The 24,353-nt window shown below is 39.7% G+C and overlaps 1 protein-coding gene across 1 annotated transcript; it reads left to right on the top strand.

Annotated features, from left to right (window-relative positions):
- Positions 1 to 1,071: 1,071 nt before the first annotated feature.
- On the top strand, positions 1,072 to 23,366 carry LOC123973771 (TBC1 domain family member 8). Its single transcript, XM_046054064.1, has 20 exons — positions 1,072 to 1,407; positions 6,805 to 6,915; positions 7,154 to 7,272; positions 7,499 to 7,727; positions 8,369 to 8,609; positions 10,903 to 11,110; positions 12,898 to 13,095; positions 13,669 to 13,818; positions 14,082 to 14,232; positions 15,932 to 16,146; positions 16,916 to 17,033; positions 18,497 to 18,782; positions 19,173 to 19,314; positions 19,528 to 19,626; positions 19,807 to 19,875; positions 20,047 to 20,317; positions 20,646 to 20,711; positions 20,821 to 20,907; positions 21,102 to 21,211; positions 21,843 to 23,366. The coding sequence occupies exons 1-20, from the start codon at positions 1,281 to 1,283 to the stop codon at positions 22,257 to 22,259; spliced, it is 3,414 nt and encodes a 1,137-aa protein (XP_045910020.1). The 5' UTR covers positions 1,072 to 1,280; the 3' UTR covers positions 22,260 to 23,366.
- The last annotated feature ends 987 nt before the right edge of the window (positions 23,367 to 24,353 follow it).

Below are 24,353 nucleotides of genomic sequence, written 5' to 3'. Positions count from 1 at the left end.
AAGAGACACAGAAACACACAGTTTTCACAAAGAACTATTTAACTAAAAGAGATTATATAGGTTTTTAGCTAAAGATACACTTAACACCCTCCCTTTTCTGAGGGAGTTTGAGAGCCCACAGCTCCACACAGCTCCACTCCTGCTGCACCCATGCATCACCATCTGACCCACTGTTCGGCAGCCACACAGGATGGCCACTCAAGACCAACCACATAGCCTGGTTGCTGTTCTCTCCTTGTTCTGCACTTGGGACTGATTGAGGAATCAGGGGCAGCTGCTGCCAATCCCCTTAAAGCTGCGAGGCAGGGGAAAGGACAGTACCCGGAGAACTACAGGAGAAGGAGAAGTACACAAAACAACACAGGACACACGACTAGGGCCGTAACAAGCCCTGAAAATTCAGGTCAAAGTGTGGATATATATATATATATATATATATATATTTAGCACCACTGGGGGGAGCCAACGTTTGAAAATTGTAATTCGTACATAAATTAGTCTTGGATGTAGGCATTCCAATAGTTTTAACATGCACACTGTTTGCCACTTCCTCCAACTGCAAAAGTCAAAGTGCACCATACAGTAAACAGTAAAGGGCTTTAGTTATGTGGCAGATTCAGTTTCTGGTTATTTTGTTAACTTTTTTCTCTTAGAATATGTGGAAATTATAAGTAAAAAACAAAAAGAAAATAAATACTAAGCTAAAAACAGTGAGGCTTATAGAATTTTATGGGTATAATTAATAATAGTCTGTAATTACACTTTAACACCAACAAAATGGATCAAAACAAATTAAGATCCCTGACAGTCTATTGGGTTACTTTTGTTATTATTATTATTTATTTTATATTCATTATCAGATAATAACTAAGAGTTTGTTAAAAAAGATGAATTATTTGTGATTCTGGTATCGAAAATATTAGTTTATTATAAGATCCTCAAATAACATTATAGGCCTATTCTATTCATAATAAAACTTCACTCAGCAAAACAGCGGAAACCAGATTCACAACAGAGTGAGTCATCTTCTCATATTGACAATCTTTGGCTGGTGTGTACAGCTGCTGCAAATCGGGCGTGAGGGAGCAGACGTGAGGCGAGGAAGTCTGAAGCCTGCAGCTGGCAGCGCAGGATAATCATGGAGAGACCCGAAACCCCGCCGCTGTAGGATCGATCGGGCAGCTCCCCAGCCGGAGGACGGGCGGAGAAAACTTGATCTACCCTCGCTGCAAAGATCGAGACGGTGGAGGAGTTCCTCTGGTCCCTCCCTGCTGGAAGAAATGTGGCTGAACCCGGAGGAAGTTCTGCTGAAAAATGCTCTGAAGCTCTGGGTGACCGAGAGGAGCAACGACTTCTTCCTCCTGCAGAGGAGGAGAGGCCATGGGGAGCCGACAGGGAGGATCACAGGTAAATAAAAAACACTTTAACACAGGAAAAATGACAAGCAAATGAAAGGCCCCACAGCCACTATAGGCAGGGCCACAGGGAAACAATGACAACGCCGGAGAAGCCAGAGTTACAAGTAAAGTAAACAAGTAAACAACACAAATAGGAACGACAGGAACAACACAGGAAAGACCACAAAGAGACAGCAGGCAGGATCATCTCAAATTAGGGTTAAAGAGTTAACTAGATCTGTTGGCCCAAAAGCAGGGAAATTCTGGACTGTTCCAATCACAGGATCCACAGGAAAGCCCCTGTTCCAGATACTTGGTTTACTAAAGTCTGTGTGTGTTACTATGCCATGACAATAAGGTTATAACTACATGACAGGTTAACTTGATCTGAACCACTGGTCCTAAACCAGTTTTTAAGTTCCATCTGTCAACTTTAATTAACACTTTGTGACCATAACAGAAACACATCTGTTTCTATAAAAGTCTGCAACCAATCCTTTCTGTCATATCAATATTTTCTCACTTCCTATAAAGAAAATAACAAAGGCAAGATCAGAAGTAAGGAGGAGGAGGAGGAGGAGGAGGAGGAGGAGGGGGGGTTCTGGCACTACTAAGCCTACTTTTGATGTGCATATTGAAAGGTCCTACAAGTCCAGCAACACTTAAGGACAGCAAAGAATGAAAGAAAACAAGAGGACATCTCCAACAATCTCAGCTAAATGAATCTGACTAATGATTTAATGTTGGTTTAATTAACTGCACACTGCTTCTCCACAGTAGCCTAGGCCTTATGCTTTTCCTCCTGTCCGATTTAGACATGTCCGTGTAAGAAAATTACAGGTGTAAATAATGAAATTATTGATGGCTGAATTCCATTTAGCTGTTTCGCTACAGAGTCGTGCTCGGGCAGTTATCGTGACTATTTAAACCAGGCTTGAATTAGCCTGATTGCGTTAGCTTTGGTTCTAAGATTTACGGAATAACTGAAATGTGAATCAAATTCTAGGTTCACTTTCAGGTCAGGCTTCTGACTTGATGCTTTAGCTTAGTTAAGCTTTAGCCTCCTCTTTGATCTCTGGTTCCAGCATCTGAAATGTGAGGATTTGCCACTTTTGTGTTGATCATACAAGCAATTTTCAATATCGTTTGGTGATAGATATCTCACTATTCTTGCTGATGTGTTTTATATTGGTTAATTAACCAGGTTAAAATCACAATTCCATTCTGTTATACCTCCTTTTCATTTCAATCATGCACACAGTACACTGTAGCAGTCCTGTAATCCACATGAAAATCAAACATCACATAGCAAATTGAACATAATTACATGTGATAATATTCAAGAGCAGTATTCTCGTGACTCTACAGGCGACAATAATGCTTTAAATATAACAGGATCACTGTTCCTAACCACAGAAACACTCTGGCCTGTCTTTTCAGTTTCATCTACACTTTGTCTGGGAAACTGATCTCTCACTGTAATTTCCTGTAGGAGAATTACAGGTTTTGTCATTCTGTGGGATTCTGTTGTATTAGATGTCGAAGGTGGTGATCACAGCACTGATGCTGTTATTACTATGCCATGATTTAAAAATAGTGCAACCTGCAGAACAGGTTCTGTCGTTGCATTTAGTGATTATTGTACAAATTTCTGACTACACGCTTGTGACAGCTGTAACCCAACTGACTCCTGTGAGTTACAGCTTTCTCCATAATGGCATTTTTGCTGTTTCCTTTGTCTCACTTCCTCTCTGTGTTTTGTATCTGTGCAACGTGCTTTACAGACACATTGGCACGTTGCCTGTACAGTATGATGATGAGCTTATCTTTATGTCGTTAAACCAGGCAAATGTTACAAACAGTGTATTCATTGTGCTCTTTTTTTCTTCCCTGTTGGAAACCCAACCAGATATCTTCTCATAAAATAGAATAGTAGGAACTTCCTGTCCGGGGTTTACTTTGTGTTTGTGTTTGTTCCCACTGTTCCCATAGTGAGAGGGGTCAAGGTTCAAGTTCTGTTCTCACATCGTTTAACATTAACTAATTAAACAGCCTTCACTTTGGCATTCCTGCCACACAGGTGGAGGAAATGACACACACCAGACTTGTCTATTTTATGGTCATGTCTGATTTAAAATAAATAAATAAATAAATTTCAGCTATAAAGCTTGATATAGAAATTGAAATTCAGTGTGGTCTCAAAGCTGTGAAAACAAATTTTCCAGCCCCTATCCCACCAGTGATTACATACTTTTAGCAGGATTTCTGAGAAGGGATGGGCAACTAAACATCTGCAGCTGATCAATCCCTTCATACCAATCATGTTTTATTTTTTTATTTTTTAACCAAATACCTTTCTCTATAAAGCCAAAGCACACTTAAAGTACATTTTTGCTTGTCTGTTTTTTGACCAGTTAGCCTTCAATGACACAAAGCAACACAAAAAAGGCACATAGATAATTAGAAAGCAGAACATTGTTTTTCTTTTCTACGAGCCTCATAAGGGTTTAAAGTGGCCTTTATGTCTCCACAGCGGTATTCCCCCACAATGTGACCCATAGCAGAGAAAGCTGATGATTCATTGTGACTCCCTTTTCTGGAGTTTACCAGTGTAAACTCCTTCTGGGCTTTGTGGTGACAGAAGGATGGTTTTGAGTTGCCAAGCTGCCGGGGTTGCAGCTTTAGGCAGCTCGGCTTTGATTCTTGATGTGGTTTACATTTGGCTGAGAGCCAGAGCTGTCTGCTGGAGGAGAAACTTTGTTTTTACACTTTTACACCTGCTTAGGATTTCACCATTATGGGCTTTTTGAAGGCTCTAATCTCCTGGATTGAGGCAGATGATATTTTAGGATAATATTCTGTGTGATGCATACAGAGAATTTAATCATTTATAATTTTAAGAAAAGGCATACATTTTAAGGGTGAATAAGTCTCTTTGACAGCATTTTGACCCTCACAAGACTACAAAAGTCTACAGTGAATCCCACTCTGATGAAATACTTTTAGGATAGTAGCTCTTTTAGTCAGAAGTAGGCAGTTTCACTGAATGTTTTATGGGCAGACTATCCTGAAAATGTTGAGTTAAATCATACACAACCTCCAGTATGCAGAAGAGCTGGTACTGATTCCTCTTCTCACCATGTATAACTTTTTTTTTATAGATGTATGCTTTTTCTTTTGTGTGTACCAGGCCAGAGAAGGCACTGCTAAACATGAGGATAGAGATCTGACTGCCCCCATCTTGTTCAGTCATAACTTTGAAATGCAGTGATGTGTTGTGCAGGGCTGATCTGGGTGATAATGCTGCCTTGGAAACCAGGTCAAAGTAAAGCTGGGTGAAAAACTTCCAGTACCTTTAAGAGTTTTTGTTTTTTTTAAAATCTTGGCTGTTTATGTATGTATTAAACGTCTAAGAAATAGTCTAAAGTATAGTCCTAACCTTTGACTTACAGTGAAGGTAAAAAAAGAAGTCTACATAAAAATGTTGGACTGTGGAGCTTTGTTTAAAAAAGCTATACATAAGTGTAATTCTTAAGTGCTGAATACTCTCAATCTTGCATGTTGTAAAATAAGGACTACAATTATGCCCACCCTCAAGCACTGAATCAGTCAATAACATGCAATATACTAGGGGTGGGGGTGGGAAATCGATACAGTATAGTATCGCGATAATTCACCTGGCAATATTATATCAATACACAGATGCAAAGTATTGATCTCTTATTATGTAAGTGATGGGCATGTGACGAGATCTGTTGCCATCTGTCAGATTAAGACGTCATTTCATACAATTCAGCAGTGATTTCTTAAAAACCGTTTTAAAATCTTGTCTCGTCATATATTGTGTCTCCTCTTGTCTCTTGAGCTAAGTGTCTCTTTACACCCCTCGTAAATGATTAATATTGCAACCACAAAAATATAACGTTTTGGTACTAGAATAATAAAATCTATTGCTTTTTCAGTCCACTACTAAGGTGCAGAGGTCACGGTCAGCGGGATTGGTAGAAAGTTGGTCAAAACAGTGAGATGAACAGAATGAAAACTTTGTCCTATCCTATCCTAAAACAGATGTTAATAAAAGTTTTCCTTTGGGGACATAGTTTGCAGTTGAAAAAAGGTAATAAATCGCAATATGTTATCGCAATACTTGGCAGTGCTCACTTTTATCTAGAAACTGTGTAACCTTAACAAATGTAGGCAGATATCAGAATTAAGGGAAAATAAGTTGATAAAAAAAATACATAAATATGAAGGCCTTTGAAAAGAATTGAAGAACCAGTGTGGCCACATAAGCATCATAATAAATATAAAAATGGCAATAAAAGGAGAAATAAGAACAAAAATTAAAAACATTAGCAGTCTTCTCCCCTGTAGGCCTTCTCTTTTTCCTCCGGTCAATATCTCTCTGTCAACTTTAGACCTGTGGGTGTGTTTCTGTCATATAGCTGTGAAGTGTTGATGTCTGTGTATGAACTCTTCATCTCTGTTCTTTGCGAGACACATAATGAACAGAGAGAAGGAAAAATGGCATTCATCATGTAGTTGTACAGTGTAGTAAGAATGTGTTTTTGAATGTGTTTTTAGTAGATGTTATTGTTATTATTTGTTTAAGAGGTGATGTTAAATGAGCGCCAAAGTTTCACATCATCATTTTCAATCACATCATGTTATAGTAAAATTAATAGTTAAATCTGCATCTTTTCAATGGCATGTGAAGGCATTACACTACGTTTACATGTTGATGTCGCCATGTAAAACCTCTGTAGGTAGACCCAGTACTTAGTTAAGAGTTAAACGAGGACAAAGTTAATATCATGAAGGTTACTGCTGCTTGGCAAAAAAAACAACTCAGACAACAGTCAGGTTGCTTAATTGTGTAGATTAGATAATTAGCATAGCTTTAGGTCATATTATCATGTAGATATTAACTTAATAGCTTGACATTGGTTCATCTAATTATTGACTTACTCAACTTTGCCTGATAATGTGATAATAAAAACTCAAAATAATGAAATACAGATACACCTGTGCTAACTTTGTGGCTGTTGGGGCTCACAGTCTCAATTTAGGGCTGCATTTATATTTGTTCATTTTCACTGCAGTGGGGATTTTAGAGGCCTGATTAGTGTGGGGGTTTTTTTGTCAAAAGTAAGTAGACACAACTTTTGTAAGGAGCTTTTTTTTCTGGTTTTATGTTGCACTGTTCGCTAATGTGGATCCGCATTTTCTTAAGGTAGGTTATAATAGTTCTCACTAGAGAATTCAGACAGCACTCCAAAACAGCAAACGTGCAAAGCAGAGGACAATGGACAATGACTCTGGACACAGCCAATAAAAATATTGCTGCTGCCTGAGCCCTGTCCCTTTGATATGTAATTTGATTCTCTGTGATTTGTCATCTCTGCAGGTCTCCTCGTTGGGGCCCTTGACACAGTGCTGGACTCCAATGCCAGGGTCACCCCCTTCCGCATTCTCCTCCAGGTTCCCGGCTCCCAGATCAGCTGGGTAATCGCCAGCGGTGAGCTGAACCATCAAGTCTCCTCTTCCAAGTTTTCACCTTCCTGCTGTTTGTCTTTACTCTCAGCTTTCTTGTTTTATCTGTTCATCTCAGATACTTTGCTGTTTTAGTTGGGTGCTTTCTTTTGCCATCTGTAGCGTTCGTTTACCTGAGAACATCTCAATGTTTTGCTGTACCCTCAAATGACCCATTAGATGGGTTACAGCTGTTGAATTCCCTCCTGTGTTTTGTCTGACAGGAGCTGCCATAGAGGAGGTGAACAAACACTGGGACTGGCTGGTCCACAACCTGCTTCACTCTCTGTCTGTGTTTGAGAACAAGGAGGATGTCGCCAGCTTTGTCAAAGGAAAAGTCAAGGTGCAAAACCTGCCAGTGCTGACATGAATCCTGTCAGAGGAAGATTTTGAGATTTGTTGACAAAGCCTGTGGATTTACAAAGGATTTAAGGCATTTGTTGGATCAAAGTAAAACCTCCACCTCACTGTAGATTATATGATGATGATAACCTACATTTCCATGCCTTTGATGATGCAAGTCATGTAAATTGCTCTGAGGTAATGAATGAAAGTTCCCTCTTCTGTAGGGTCTTATTGCAGAGGAGGTTCGGGGTCGCCAGGCCGCCCAGGAGGGGGACCCAGAGAAGTTCAGGGAGGCGCTGCTGAAGTTCGAGCTGCACTTCGGCCTCCCTTCGTCAGAGAAACTGGTGACGTACTACTCCTGCTGCTGCTGGAAGGGCCGGGTGCCTCGGCAGGGCTTCCTCTACCTCAGCATCAACCACATGGCCTTCTACTCCTTCCTGCTGGGGAAGGAAGGTCTGTACTCCAAAGTGAGAGCTCTGATTTTCAAACCAAAAGACTGAACGCAAAGCCAGTTGGGGAGGTATATGTATATTGTCAACGTAAATAAAAAAAATTAATAATTGCAAACCCATGCTTGTATTTTACGCATAGGTCAGCGTCGAAGTAACAACAAAGGAGTGCTCTACTGAAAGTCTTTTGAGCAGCACCACGTGTATGTTTGGAAGGTGTCCGTGAAAATGTAGCTTGCTCGTTTGTGTGGACGGCAACTTTTACCATGGGTTGCATTGGATTTCAATAGTAACCCAGAGAAAAAGTCAATGTAAAAAATAACCAAAACGTCCGTAGAAACTTCTCAAACCACTCCTGCAGAATAAACCACTTCTTCACTGTTTCAAATAATTTTCGCTTCACCCGAGAAACTATGATTCCTCAGAATACCAACTTGAGTTCAAGAGATACCCTTTTATTATTCTTACCCCACTTCTTATATTGTGACATAGTATAAGCAAATAACTTTTCCACACTTACAATTGAATGTTTGTGCTTGATTTTTTTTTTTTTCCCCATACAAGTAGAAAAGTTTCATGTACATTTGCCATAGGGTGGCTCACTATGACAAGCAGTCAGTCAGTCAAATATTTCTCTTTTATCAGTGAAGTTTGTGATTCCCTGGGCGGAGGTGACACGGTTGGAGCGGGTCTCCACCGGTCTGATGACGGAGGCGATCCGGGTCAACACAAGGCAGCGGCAGAGGGAATTCTCCATGTTCCTGAACCTGGACGAGGCATTCGGGGTCATAGGTCAGCTGGCTGACATTGCCCTCAGGCGGCTGATGGACAGCGAAGGCCTGGAGCTGGACCGAGTCCTGCAGCAGCCCACACGCATCAGCAAGAGGTCAGTGCTGGTTCTAGTATCTGTTACCAACAGAAAACGACAGCATCACCGTGAAGACGCCTTAATTTAACTTCTCGTGTTTGTTACAAAAATGGGCGGACAAAGTTCCCCCTCATCTGACGTGGAAAATGTGTAGGGGGGAGAGGGTTTCAGAAGCCATTCGACCATTTGACAAATGATTCTGAAGAAGCATACTGGCAGCTTAAGAATGGCCTTGCCTAAAAATAACCCAAGATTACATGGTGCGTTAGGTGTAGGCCTATGTTGAGTTATAACCCAAGTTTTATGAACAGCCGGTAAGTAACAGTCAAGTGAGTTAAAAGTAAACTGCCTGAGCTGCGGGGCGGATGTAAGACTGGGTGGCAGACCACATCACACAAATGTATTTTGGTTTTTGGACCTGTGAATAGCAAATGTGTTTTTGTATACACGGTAGATAGGGTTCCTCTGAGCATGCATAAGTCAAGAGATGAGAACTGAAAAAGGGAAGAGGAAATAAAAAGCACATGCATGGGACACAGAAACCACAAAGAGTCCAGAATGGGGACAAAAAGAAAGTAGGAAATCACCATGCAGGTGAGATTGGCTGTGACACTAAAATATAGAAAGAGAAATAGTCAGATAAAGAAATAGCAGTTCATTTAGTAACAATCAGTAAACTCAATGCGTAGTGCCTATGTAGGAATTAACAATGGTGAACTCCTTTAGGGCTTGAAAATGTCTATTATTGGCATTTTAATGGTGCAGTTATGCCATTTTCCTTGCTCATCGGATGACATAAATCGCGCAGAACATGACAAGTTCGATAAATTCAGAATGCATTTTAACTAACAGGAGATTTTTTTACTTAATTTAGGTCGTAGGGATATGTTTTGGATGTAATATGTATGTTTTAATCGATTGACTACATTTTATTTAAAAAATCCTACGAAGTGGATTGAAACCATTTGTGTCTGTCTAGAAAACTTTAAACTTGTATTTGTGCTACCTACCTGGATATTGTATAAAATAACCTAAAACCTACTTTTTGCATTTTGTCATGCTGGACTTACTTACTGTGCATCTCTATGATCCTCCAGTATCTGTGTGAGTATACAGTATACAGTATATGTATAGTAAAACAAATTAATTTGTATATAGGTTCTTAGATGTGCTTGAAGGACACATCTATCTGTGATTTGGGTCACAGAGTAAAGAAGAACAAAACAATTGCTGTGTTTCAAACTGAACTCGTCTCCTCAGGGCTAAAACCAGACTTTGGCAGGGCAGTAAGCTGCCTCTCATGACAGCTTGGAGGCAGACTCCCTAGTCCAAATCTGCCTCCAAATCCATCCATATAAACACAATGTCCTTGTGTGTTGCGTTTTAGACCAACTACAATAACACGGAAAACCTAACTTTTCAAAGTTGGCAAGGAATTTCTTTGCAGGACAGCAGTCTAACCCCTTGTTGTTCTCACAAAGGCTAACCAAACATCCCTAAAATGCAATGTGAGTATCCCCACTGCAGCTCTTAGGTCTGTTTGTCTGTGGTCTACATGCCAGATGAAGGAGTTTATAATGGAACAGTGGAAGCGGTAGAAACATACATAGAGAAAACAAAAGATGTTATTGACCAAGTCCTGATTTATTGGGCTGAAGAACAGTGTTTGCATTGGGAAAGAAAATGAGATCTATTTACAGGAAACTTCTGTCCGCCTCTACCTAAAGTCACATGATTTTGTCCAGTGATCCAGAGAATTTTCTTGGTCCTTCAGGATGAAATGATAGAAGTTATTATTAATATAGATTACAGTCTGCAAAGCAGAACTATACTAATCTGTCACTTCCTAGCCTTGTACTGTGGTAAATTATCACGCCTAACAACAGGCAAACTAGGCCATGTAACAGCTCCACTTAGCTTATGTTTCTGAAGATACTCTAAAGGGGGAATTAGTTCACCCAGAAGAATCCTTGTGGCCGCTCTGAGTCTCTGAGAGCTCCTTGAAAGAACAGGGCATTTTCTGCCAAATCAAACTGTATAAACATTTGCTATAAATGATCACTTCCTTGACATAAGTGCCTCTGACTGAAGTAGCACTTGAGTTGGCCGGCTGTCAGGGTTCACTAAGTAGGAAAAAGTCAATTATAATCATTTGCCTTTTTTTTTTTGAGAAAGTGAACAAGAGGCAGACTTTTTCTTGCAGCTGTCAGTCTGACTGAACCTCAAATAGAACCCAGGTTCTTTGCTTCTGAACCTGTTTTTCCAAACTACATCTGTGCCTAACTCTTCCCCTACCTCAACTTCTTCCCAGGATCCTAGAGGAACAGGCATTAAGGGAGTACGTCCTGGCTCTGTTTCGTCTACCTCGCGTTGAAAAACTCCATGAGGTGGCCTCGTGTTCTGTATGGACACCACATGCGCGCTGCCACACAGCCGGGACTCTCTATACCACTGACAGTTATCTGTGTTTCTCCAGCCGAGAGGAAGGCAACTGCATCCTGCTCATACCCCTCTCAGAGGTACAGTACCTGCCTGCGTCACGGCTCACTGAGGCCCAGAGTACAATCTGATGTATATATGATATGTAATATATACTAAGTCATTTTGGCCACCTTACCTTTTTAATAATAAAATAAAAACACACAGAAACTGAAGTCATCCATGTGTTGGCAATATTAGAGTTCAGTGTTCAATGATGACACTGTGCACACTGTGGCTTTGTGCTCAGACTAAATACATGTTATTTTTATTTCTGTAAAGTTCAATATTGTAAAGGCTTACAGGAAGCAAGAAACAAATGTCCAAGAGCATTTGTTCATTTTAAACCAATGACTTGTGTGCCTCTTTGTCTAAGTGATGTAAGAGCCTTTATCCGAGAGTGTTCTGTAAAGGTGAGTTTGCTGTGTTTACTCTGCCAGCTGCTGGTTTCACGTGGCAGATAATGTTGACACAACTAACACATTATAGTACAGAGGAGAAGGTTATTAGCTGCAGTAATTTAAGTGGCTGTTAGCGTGCATGTATGCTTTGTTAAAGGACAAATTCAGCCTTTTAGAAATTCTGAAAAACTTTGTTACTGAAAAATTAGTGGTCTAAATGAAAATGTCAGGATTTGGAAATCAGGTGAATACTAAGCTCTTCTATCATAGGACAACAGTGCCTTATCTTTCTGAATTAAAGATATACCTTTTGTTATATGAATTGATCATTGCATAGCTGCTTTTATGATTGTTACAGTGGTGGATTTAGGGCCACTCCACCTCTAAATGTTCAAATAATGCACAAACTGTCAGAGGACGCATGCCAAACAGAGGGTGTGAGCCATGAAGGTGTAAATAATGAGAGAAATGCAGGGCTAACTAACTGATTTCACTAGGGTATTCAGTCAAGTAGTTTCTAGATTAGAGCACACTTTTTACATATGTATTTGCATGTGAACCCCCCCTCCGTCATATTTGAAAACTGAATATCTTTACCGAAAATTTTAAATTGTACATTTTACTCTAGCATTATTGTTGGCCTATTTGAGTTGGGTTTAGTTCATTGTAAGCAGAGATTAGTAGCCAGATGCCCAGTTCATGAACAATGTCAGGATTCATTCATACTTTCTTGCCTCCACTGCTGCAGTTTAATCCTCTATTTCCTCTGGTTCCTGTTGAAGCATTGTCTATAGAAAAGTCTTTAGAAAAAAATCACTTTCACCCACACAATCTGTCACTGCGAAGGAATAATTTCCCTTCTCCTTCTTCACATTCTCTTTAACCTCTGTAGTCTCTTTTATTATCGCACATTTATTGCAAAGCTTGACTTTAATATATTAGTTTTTCCCATCTGTTACAGTTGTGTTGTGATACAGTTTTTTGAGCTACAGTAAGAGATTACCTGTGAATTGATGTACCTATCTGATCCACTCAACTCTAGTTTAAATTAAGTTTAGTATGAAAGCAACATGTCATGGAGAGGTCATCACATTATTGATATTGTTGTATTAAGTTACACATTTTGGTAATTTGATAATTTATTTTGTCACTATTTCAAGTGGAGTATGTTTATTTCTAAAGTATCCAGATTGTGTATGTTGATGAACTGAGTAGCAAAATTAATTTTGTACCATGATTATTGATTCTGGATGTTTTAAATTGTGCTATATGGTTTAACACAAATGGTTATGAGGGCAGTGTTTTGTGCACCTTTTCATTTTAGTTTTTGCTTGTTGCTTCTCATCCCTCGGAACTGAACCAGCCTACTTTCTGATTCTCATTTCATATGAGGGATAATTGATTGTGTTTTGTTGACTTCTCATCAGGTGTTGTCCATAGAAAAAGCAGAGAGCACCAGTCTGCTTCCCAACCCCGTCATAGTGAGTGTTCGGACCAAGAAGGCCTTCCAGCTGATTGAGCTGCAGGACAGAGACGAGCTGGTCGAGAGCCTGAACTGCCGACTCCGAGCTCTGCAGTGGAAACAGTCCATGTTCCGCAGCAAGAGAGACGGCAAGAGGAGTATGGTACGTGTGATGTTGTGAATTTTATTTATTTAACTCTGAACGTTCTGAATGGATTCTTGTGAAACTTCATGAAAAGGTTACTCATGGGGCAAGGAAGTGGTATACCTGCACACTGTGACTGGGCCAAGAAGGGACATGGAAGTGGGGGGGAGGGGGGCCTCTCTTCAATAGGTTATAACAAATTTACCTAACACCAGTTATTAAAAGAAAAAGAAGGCTAGCTGCTGCTGGTGGAATGTTAAAATGAATGACATCTCCTTCATTTTGTAAATATTCTGTAAACTTTATGTTTGACAAAGACCCTTAGTTACTCGTCTGTAAAAGTCACTGCAGTAAATATGACCCTGTAATATATGTAACACTTACTACACAGCTAAAAACACATTGTTAAGCTTTGAGATAAGGGGCAAATAAGAAAAAAGTAAAATATTTCTGATGTTTTTCACCCAGATCTTGAAGAACACAGCGTGAAGTCAAAGCTATTACTGTTAAAATAAATTATTTTTACTGCTCACTTTTGACATGTAGAAAACGTTCTGCAAAAAACAGATTGTTTTCTCATATTTTCCTCAGAGCTCCCCGACACCTTACTACACTTTCTACTATGACACTGGGTTCTCTGATGAAGAAGAAATAGAGGAGCAGGTTCTGCGTAACACAATCAACAGTGAGGCTCTGATGACAGCCTTCCACCAAAACCAGCCAGGAACCAACGACAAAAAGGTATAGTGGAGTCTGATATTTCAGCTTCAGTCAAAGTCACATTTTCAATGACTAATTCATTGATTTCAGAGTTAAATCAGAGCCCAGACTTGAGCCTTTTAAAAGTATCTGTTCATCCAAATTACAAACATAAGAAAGAGGAAAAAGTTGCTGCAAATGAAAAACCACCTGTAGCGCATGAACCTGAAATAGTGTCGTTAGAAAACCAGTCACGCAGTCAGCAAGTCATCATGTTTATTTCTGACTCTGTGCGTTTGTGCCAGAGCACGGAGCAGTTGAAGGAGCGGCTGTGGGAGGAACATTTCACAGAGTTCGGTCGCGGCGTCCACATGTTCCGCACAGAGAAGATCCAAAAACTCCTTGCCATGGGCATACCAGAGTCCCTGCGAGGGGAGCTGTGGATGACACTTTCTGGTAAGAGAAAGCTAGAGAAATAAAGAAAGATAGGGCTTCTATGTGAATTGTGCAGAACAATAATTTTGTCAACAGGCTGTTTTTCGGGTCAGACTTGGATTTAGCTTTAAGTTGAGAATAGTAATACCATATCATATTTTACTCTTAAATCACAGTAAAAATATTAACACTTGTGGCATAATTTTATTTTGTATCACAACATTATCAGAAGACAATACACACATCAGAAAGACAGAAAAATTGACAAAAGAAGGGTTGCACATTTACATTCAACACAGTCTGCAATAAATATTACCTTCATGAAGGTTATAATATTTACTTTTGTTGAAATTCTTTTAGAGAGGTGTTTATTCAACTGTAAAGTCATTTTGGAGAACACAGTATTATACTGAGAGGTGTTTCTAACATTTAGTGTACACTAATTTATATAAATGGTTGACTAATGTACAGATTTAAAATAAGTTCAGCATGAGCATAAACAAGTTATTTGATGCTGGGTTGTTAATGGTACCGGCTCATCAAGGCTAACATTAATGTCTTGGGGCGCTGCAATAAAAGCAATCAAATCGAAGTTGTACCGGTGCATTCAACTGAAAAGGGAAAGTGAAAGCGATGCCCACGAAATTACAGTACAGGGCACTCGGGCTTCACATCCTCTTCTCTCCATCTGCTGCAAGGCAACACCTCAAAACCAAACTGCCAGCTTTTATTTTGGTCTGCTGTCAGTTCCTCAGTTCAATCTCACTGAGGAAGACTATGTCTGGGTTACATAAACTGAAACTGATGCCTGGAAAATAAAAAATAATTTAACTTGGGAAATAAAACCTCTCAGCAGTAAGACAAAGAAAGTGAGTACTGATGTTTCTTTACAAAACCCTCATGTAATCATACAGTTCTGTTAATATCCTAATTAAGCTTACTGTATCCTGTTTTGATATGACTGTTATTCCTGGGATATTTTGTTGCAGCATTTCTTTTTCTCGAACAAAACAGGCTAATATCGAATTGTTTATTTCAACCAGTATGAATATTGCTTGGATTAAAAGGATAATGCATCAATTATGAATCAATTATTTAATCTAAGCTTTTAATTGAAGTTTTTCAGCACTCACATTCAGAAAAAGCAAAAAATAAAACCAAATCTGACTAGACAGTTTGTACTGATTTATGAGAAGCAGATGTATTCTACTGCCACATGAACAGTTTCATTAGTGAGTGTCTGAATAAGTTGTTCTCATGGCAGAGAAAGAAAGACTGCCATATGAATAAACAGAATAAACATTCAGAACACACTTCTGTTTGACTATCTTTTTTTTTTCTGAGGGAATTTATAGTTTTTAAAGGATTTTAAAGTAGAGAATGGCCACAATGAGGTGGAGTATCTGCTGTGGTTTTTATCTTGATTAATCTTGTAATTGTCTGGAGAGCAGCTGCATAAACGCAACAGATCCTGTCGATCATTTTTCTACCTCCAGGACAGCCACTGGTTTCTTGTTTCTATGATAGCACAGTATGATTTTCATACTGCTTTAAAAGGGGTGAAAATCTTTAAGATGGGCAATTAGTGACCACAAACAGTATGATGTGATGGATGAGAGTTGAGGGGCTGTTTGGAAGTTGCTTGTGAGAAGGAAGCCATTTTAATCTTTGGCAAAGATGCTTATTATTTATTATTTACATTACCTTTACCTGTGTGCAGATGCGTCCTCAGAGTTAGAGTCCCATCAGGGCTATTACACTAACCTAGTGCAGAAGTCAATGGGCCATAGCAACCTGGCCACAGAGGAGATTGAGCGGGACCTTCACCGTTCTCTGCCGGACCATCCTGCCTTTCAAAACCCCACCGGCATCGCTGCACTGAGACGTGTGCTCACCGCCTATGCTCACCGCAACCCCAAGATCGGATACTGTCAGGTAGGGACCTGATGACTTTACAAATATTGCAGCATATGACTTCACTGTAATTGCAGCAGCAGCAGCAGCAGCAGCAGCAGCAGTAGTGGTGGTAGTAGTAGCAGCAAGGGCGTAGGTTTGGTTTCAGAAGTGAGTGGAACACATGAAGTCAGAGGTCACAAAGATAACCAAAAGAAAACCAAGGACTGAAAGTATATGAATGTTATTTCCTGCATTTATCACTCTAGCAAATACCATATCATCCTGAAACTGGCTATCATGCTTTCTAAAAAATATTGCAGGTAAATAAATAGAAACCGCAGCAGCAGCAGAAGAAGCAGTAGTACTGGAGCTAGAAGGTGTGGTCATTGTTAGTAGCACTAGGATTGGTAGGAACGGCGGTTGTAGGCACTGTTGCAGTAGAGCCAATTACCAGCAATAGTTAATAAAATTACTAGTTGTAATGGTTGTCTTACACTGATTTAACTCCTGCTACTGCTCTGTAGATTAGACTGATGTAACTTTTACGTGGTACACAGCTTGGACATCTTTAAAGGAAACCAATCATGAAATAAAAACTGTAAATGTTAAAGCAAATGTACACTGTAAAAGTCATTCCAGGCTACATCCAGTATAATAGCCGCCACGTTGTGCATCATTCATCGATAACCACATGGACTATCTATCAATTAACGTAAACACAGTATCGTATCTGGAATTAAACATTTCTTGGCTGCTGATCCTTGTGTGTTTCTTGAATCTTTACGCTTTCTCATCTGCTCCTGTCCAGTCTATGAACATCCTGTCGTCGGTGCTGCTGCTCTATGCTAAAGAAGAAGAAGCTTTCTGGCTGCTGGTGGCCGTTTGTGAGAGGATGCTGCCTGACTACTTCAACCGCAGGGTCATAGGTAAGAGGTCAGGGGGTCCAAAAAGAAGAGAAGCAATGAAGCGTTTTAAGATTCTTTTCCTCATTCACCTTGTTTAAAAGTACACAAATTATTAAAAGTCACTCAACCACATTATGTTTTGTTGGATCATTAAAGAGCTGCAATCTATCTTTAAACATCTGTTTTATACTGCGGTTGTTTTCTCTAAGCTGCTGCTTCATAAAACAACCCAAAAGGCTTATTTTGGCCTCTAGAATAAGGGGTGATTTCCTGTGTTTGTGGGGCTGTTTATTTATGACAAGGTGCATTTGAAGCAATTTCCTTCTCCATTTTAATATCCAGACGCTTGTATTGTGTTGTGAGAATGTATGTGGGGCATAGATTTGGCACTTAATGGATGAGGCTTGAGTTATTTTATCTTGTTTTTAGTATTAACAAAAAAAATGAAAATGAAAAGTGAAGCCAATGGGGAAGCGACTTAAATTCTGCATTCTTTCTAATGTCCAGCAGGGGCCGACTCCACTGGCTGCAAAAAGAAATCAGATTGTATAGAAGTCTATAACAAAATTACCCTACTTCTCACTTGATTTATTACCTCAGTAAACACTTTCCTTATGGGTTTAGGTCTTTATTGCTAGTTTTCAAGTCTTCTTCAACACAGCATCATGTTAATTTTGTAAATTATGGTCCCATTTAGAGGAAAATAGATGATAAAGCAGGATGTACTTAAAGGCATGGTTACCTTGTGATTGACGAGTAGTTACTAAGGCAACCTGTCTGATATAGAAATGCGGATGCCACCCCAACTTCACCCTCTCGTCCAAATACGGTCTCTCCTGGTTCCAAAAAAACAAGATGGCGATGGACAATATGCCAAACTTGAGGGTTCAAAACTGTGGCCCACTAACAAATTTGGGACGTCATGGTTGCTGAGCTTGCGTAAAAATGCGAAAGGCCCTTTCAAGAGCCAGTGTTCGTACTGTACGCTGGTCCTTTAAGTAATAACAGTCAAATTGAATGTCAAGCTGTCTGCTGCCTTATAGTGGTCAAAACTATGGAAAACAGTTCCAGTCTATAAGAACGTAAAAGTACAGGATATGGATATACCTTTACTATCAAAGCAGCAAACAGTCAAGTACCAAAAACTGGCATCACATGTCTGGTCAGAATTGTATTTCCTTAGTCTTTGATCAAGTAGTTGCTGATTTAATCACAATTTTTCCAATTGTATACTGTATTTAATTTAGACAATGTTAGTATGACTGTTTTTACATTAAATAAGATTTAACAAATCAGAACTTTTGTTTAATGAATTTGTTTTTTTCCGGCAACTCAGATATTGTATGGGTATGTATCAGAATTTCTAATTTAGTCCTGTCTATGCTCGAGTCCATCCTGTAACCCCTCCACCTTGACTCCAACCGACACACACAAACACACTTCCTCATGCTTGATGCGTGCGACTCCATTATTTCCTCCTGCAGGAGCTCAGGTGGACCAGTCCGTGTTTGAGGAGCTGATCAGGGAGCGTTTGCCAGAGCTGGCCGAAAACGTCCAAGACCTCTCCACCCTCTCTTCTGTCTCCCTCTCTTGGTTCCTCACCCTCTTCCTCAGCGTCCTGCCCTTCCACAGCGCTGTCTGCGTGGTTGACAGTTTCTTCTTCCATGGAATCAAAGCCATATTCCAGCTGGGTTTGGCAGCGTTGGACGCCAACGCCGCACAGCTCTCTGCCAGCACAGATGATGGACAAGCACTTATGATTCTAGCAAGGTAGATTGGGTAAAGTTGATTGACTGCATTCTAAAAGTAAATCCAAGTCGTGTTTAGTCAGTAACTAAATAACTAAATTTTAGTAACTAAATTAAATTGTCAAGTATGTTCATAATAATTTTGACATTTCTGTTTGAGGCATTTCCTGGTTTTTAAATCACTCAAGTTTTGTAAGAGACAATCAGGGATGAGCCTGTTGCACATTTAGAACCTGATGTCATATAAAAAAAAAAAAAAACTTAAATCAAACCCATGATGCCAAATTCATTCATGAATTCTAAATCATATTCGATATTTGTACATTGAGTGAATGGGATTATTTTTATTGTTGAAAATATTTGAAAGCATATGGAATGGCAGGATGTGAACCCTCAGCTCTATGCTCTGCAGTTTTTTGGACCAGGTGGGATGTGAAGAATCGTCTTGGCTTCCATCCTCGCCGCCTGCAGTGGAGGAGACAGGCCGCAGCGACACTGGTATTCCTGCTGTGGGGCACACAAACATCACTAACCTCATCAATGAGTCCTACGAGGTGAGAAGCACACACATGTGATAGTTGTGGTTTTTGCACATTTTATGTTGTGATTTTAATAGTTTCCCATTTTACAGGACAAGTGAGGTAGTCACGCATAGCTAATTTGGGTACGTTTTGGTTGATCTGACCCATAGGTAACATTTGTGGAGGATGACATGTTTGCTTTTGCACTGAAGTTCTGTTTACTCTCTGCTGTTTGTGTTTTCTCAGAAATTCGGAGACCTGTCAGTGAGACAGATTGAGAGGCTTCGCTGTCGACACAGAATCCAAGTGCTGCAGGCTCATGAAGACACCACCAAAGAAAATGCTGTGAGTAGACAGGGAAAATAATTGTGACACTGTCACAATCTGACTTTAAAAAAAAAAAAAAAGTAAATTTAAGGCTAACATTGGAGTTTAGCATCTTGAATCTTTTTACAACCTTTTCAACAAATTACCTGTAATTCCTGCACTCAGACCTCCATCTCTTCCCTCTGTGTGTCTGTGCAGTTGAGACTGGTGGCTCAAGATGTTTCCATCTCTCCAGAGAACTTGGCTGAGGCCTACGACCTCTTCAAGGTATCTTCTTGTTCCTCTTCAAATGAACCAATTTCCTTTTTAGCAATAACATTATTAGTTGTCTTGTGTAAGGAAACTATTTCTTAATTCTAACCATCTTTCTGCTTGTCATTTGCTTCCTCCTCCATCCATTCCCTCCTTTTTTTTTATCTTCTCCTCCTCCCCCTCCAGACGGAGCACTTCATCAGTCTGTACTGGGGTGACAGTAGCGCTGCAGCAGCGGCGGAGGCGGCAGCTTGGCGTTATGGTGACTCTGGTCACTCCTACATGGAGAGGCAATACCGACTGGACCGGCCCCAGTTCAAGAGCCTGTACGGGCTGCTGGTGCCGTGGCCCAGCGGCTTGAACCAGCACACCGACACGCTGGCCAACCGCACTTTCACCCTGCTGGACCAGGACCGCGACAACCTTGTTACCTTTAGAGAGTTTGCAGGCTGGCTGGGTAGGTAAAGGGAGGGAAGACGGAATGGATTAATCACGACAGATTGAGACACTGCTTTATGGTCATGTCTTGTGGGTGGGACATTATAACTAATAATAATTTTTTTGGTGTTGTGAGTTTTTGTGGATGGAACTCTATTGTGTCTTGTGTCCACCAAACAAATTGGAAAAGTAAATGCCCTCCCAAAAAGAGCAGCAAGTGAAAACCTGCAAATGTGTCGCTGCTATAAAACAGACATTTATTTACATAGAAACATTGTGAAGAACTTCTCTGTATTATGGTTTGAGGGAGTTGTGCATCTGATATGCTGTCTCTCTCTCCCTCTCAGACACTTTGTACTCTGAAGAGCTGAATGAGAAAATAAGGTTGCTGTACCGCCTGCACATCCCACCAGGTCATTCATTCTGCTAACATAATTAAAGTCATGAGAGTTTCAAGCTGCAGTCAGGGCTGTAATTGATTGATTAACTCTACTGTGTGTGTGTGTGTGTGCGCGCCTGCAGCTCTGACAGAAAGTGAGGATGACCCCTCTCTGATGAAGAGCCCCCTGCTGTCAACGAACAGACCCCTCTATGTTAATCTGCCCTCTGGTCAGTCCAAACACACTGCGATTCATCAACTATTGATTTATTAGCTAAACACACTACTAAAGGAAACACAGGCACATAGAGAAAACACAAGCAATGTATAATGTGTTTTGCAAGGTTGAAATACATTTATGTGATTGTGAGTGTATTTTGTGTGTGTGGTTAAAGAAACTCTGACTCACTGAATATTTTTCCAGATGTTGAAGGTGAAGTGAAAGATTACCAGGAGCAACTGAAGCAGATGCTGCAGGATCTGGCTAAAGAGAAGGAGAAAGATGTGGAAAAGCCTCTGCCTCTCATGAACCAGGTACTGGGAACATGCTGTACTAGTGTTGCACTACACCGTAAATAGTACAGTACACTGGTCCTCAGTAAAATCTCATCTTTAAGTGGTGCTTCCCTATATTTAACCCCTAAAGTCTGTATGTATATAGATTATTTTGTGGTAAAATGAAGTGTATAGAATTTACTTAGAGCCACTATATACAGAATTTGAATATAGTGGTCAATGGCGCCTCCCAGTGGTAATATCAGAAAAGAAAAGACAGTTTGAACTATAATCGCATTCAATTTAAAAAAACAAACAACTGAAAGATTCTAATGAAGTGAAATTTTTAGGCACTCACCTGTCTGGAGTCTGCTTCTCACCCAATGCATGCTGGGATATGTAAAGTGATATTCAATTTACAGTGATAATGAGTGATAAAACTGTTTTTTTGTTATATTTGAAAAAGCTGCAAGCAGAGAATATTTGTTAAATGACTTTTTAAATATTTTATTTAAGATTCATTGATCAAAATTGTTGAGTAACTTTCTATCCATCTACTTATCAATTTTTTGGTTTCCCCACTAATCTGTTGGTTCGCAGTAAATAAAAACTTAGATGATATCATGTTGTTAAACACTGATATACACCTTCTTCATCACTTCCTCCACAGCGCGAGTTCATCCAGTTCTGTAAAACGCTCTACAGCATGTTCCACGGCGACCCAGAGGAGAACGACCTCTTCCAGGCTATTGCAACTGTAACAAGTCTTGTGCTGCAGATTGGCGAGGCTGGCCACCGTAGACACAGCTCGGGGTCAGAGGTCACCAGCCAAGAGGAGGCGAAAGGAGCGGGACAGGTGACTGCCGAAGATGCTGGAGTGGATGCCAGCAGAGGTGACGGTAGTTTGGCGGCAGATGAAGAGTGGACAGTCAGCCACGCTCAGATCTTGGCCTCGCTACTGACCGAACAGGCGCTGGTGAACTTCTTCGAGAAGCCAGTGGACCTGTCTGCAAAAATCGCCGCGGCCAAGGAGAAGCAGTATCACCAGCGGGCAGGTTTGCTCACACTGCAGCAGGGGACCAGCTGACTCAAATGTGAACAGTGGACTCTCAGGAGCCACGACGCAGGCCAGATGTTTTATGAAGAAAACCACAAATCAGTATCATTTGACACAATGTGACAGAAAGCAGTGGCTTCTAATTCAGAAGCCAGCGGGGAAGCTGAAGAGCCTTAAAGTTATCTGAAATTTGCTTAATCTGTAGTATGTAGGCATTGCAACCACACTGGCAACACAGGAGCCTGTGACTCCCCGACCTGCTTTAACCTGTAACTGAAAACAGAAATGTTTTTTCCCCCAAAAACATTTTGAAACAAAGACAGTTTTCAAGCTTCAAATCTCTGCCACAGGCCACATTATGGTCGACTCACTGGTCTCACATTAGTAACGTGAAAAGAGATGGTCATTTTGTGCTAGGGGCCTGGAGATTTTATTGCCTTCTGTCCAACTGTTTTGTGAACACACAATCTGTCACTACCTTCTAATAAGGCACTCTTTATAAAGTATTTATAAGGTTAATAAAGCACGAAACATCTCTGGAGAGTCATTCATAGCAAGTCAATAATAGTGTAATTAATAAAAGTTAAATGTGCCTCACTTTATATTAAGATAGCAAAGTTAGCAATTAAAAATGTAATTAAGTCAATAATAAAGGTTTAAAGTCTTTAATTGTAAATGTAAATAAGTTGTTAATAAATGAGTGAGTGATCCATAAGGTCAGAGATCTAGGTCATGAACTAAGGAGCTAAAAAGACAAACAAGAGTCCAGCCGGAGGAGGATGAATACCGGATGACCTGGCAACCCAAAGTTTGTTCCATATTAATGGCTTATAACTGATCTATTAAGTACTAGTAAAGCATTAATTATAACTTAACTGTATAAAACCATTTTATAAAGGGTGCCTGATTAGAAAGTTGTACCAATAATCCTTACAAAGAAATGGTGCAGCATTAAGGACAAATCTAGCATGCATTCACTGTTCCTTTTTTTTTTTTTTATTGATTTCATAACTTCTGTTTCTTTAATATTGATATGTTTTCACATGCACGCACTTTTTCAAATTTACAGTGATCTAAAACCGAAAGAAAGACAACACTGCTGGAATTGTCCTTTTAATAAAATATATATTGCCTAAAGATGTCACTTCTTTCTCTTCTAGTTAACAAAGGCTGATGATCTGACTGGATTCCCATTTAGTTTTCATTTCATCATTCAGTCGTCGTGTTCTTTTGAACCATTTCTCTTTGGGAGCAGGAGGAGTTAACATTTGCTCATGTCAGTCGAATAAATATGCAGATTTCTGCAGCTGTGGTGTAATGTATGTTTACTCAAGTACTGTACTTAAGAACAATTTTGAGGTACTTTCATTTTATGCTATTCGTACTTTATACTTTTACTGCTCTAAATTTTAGAGGCAGATACTTCAAAACATTTATGACAGCTTTAGTTACTTTTAGATTAATATAACAAATATTCAACAACAATCAACTACTAAATCATGATGGATTATTATGGATTAAGCTACCAAGCAGTATACCCAGTAATTAAAATTAGCTGAACCTTTACCAACTGCAACATTAGTGATACTTACATATTAATGTATCGATAATTATATAATGATAATGATGTGTAGAGTAAAATTTTGAATGCTTGTAACATAGTATTTCTGCACTATGGTCTTGCTACTTTAACTTAAGTACAATATCTAAATACTGGTCAACAGTGTGTATGGCAGTAGTATAAATCTCCCAACTAAACCTTCAACCATATCATACCAGTACTGTAAACTCTGAGGTGATAAACATTACATAGTTTGTCCACCAGAGGGTTTATCTGGGTTTTTTTTTAACAAGTGTAAAATTCCAAACTCAGTTTTTATCTTGGACACGATTTATTTCTAATCAAATTAAAATACCATAATAAATGTCTATGTAATGGGTAGAACACGATTTTTTTTAACTCTCAAATATTGATATCGGCTTTAAAAATCCAGTTTCTGTCACTCTCTATGAATGTGTCTGTATTTGATTGGAGAAACCTGTCGTGGTTATTATTTTTCTGTAAATGCTACACAGTAGACCCATCCAGCAGCTACTCTATAAAGACTACTTGGAGAGAAAAAA

The sequence above is a fragment of the Micropterus dolomieu genome, linkage group LG07 (assembly GCF_021292245.1).
Source record: "Micropterus dolomieu isolate WLL.071019.BEF.003 ecotype Adirondacks linkage group LG07, ASM2129224v1, whole genome shotgun sequence".
In the NCBI taxonomy this organism is placed as follows: domain Eukaryota; kingdom Metazoa; phylum Chordata; class Actinopteri; order Centrarchiformes; family Centrarchidae; genus Micropterus; species Micropterus dolomieu.
The sequence above is the reverse complement of the archived record's forward strand: the minus strand, read 5'-3'. Positions and strand labels throughout refer to the sequence as shown.

Excerpts from the sequence above, each read along its gene's own strand:
- LOC123973771 (XM_046054064.1), top strand. The coding sequence starts at position 1,281 with ATGTGGCTGAACCCGGAGGAAGTTCTGCTGAAAAATGCTCTGAAGCTC. Across the intron at positions 20,318-20,645 it reads AGAGTTTGCAGGCTGGCTGG|ACACTTTGTACTCTGAAGAG; the intron begins GTAGGTAAAGGG and ends TCTCCCTCTCAG. Across the intron at positions 20,712-20,820 it reads CCGCCTGCACATCCCACCAG|CTCTGACAGAAAGTGAGGAT; the intron begins GTCATTCATTCT and ends GCGCGCCTGCAG.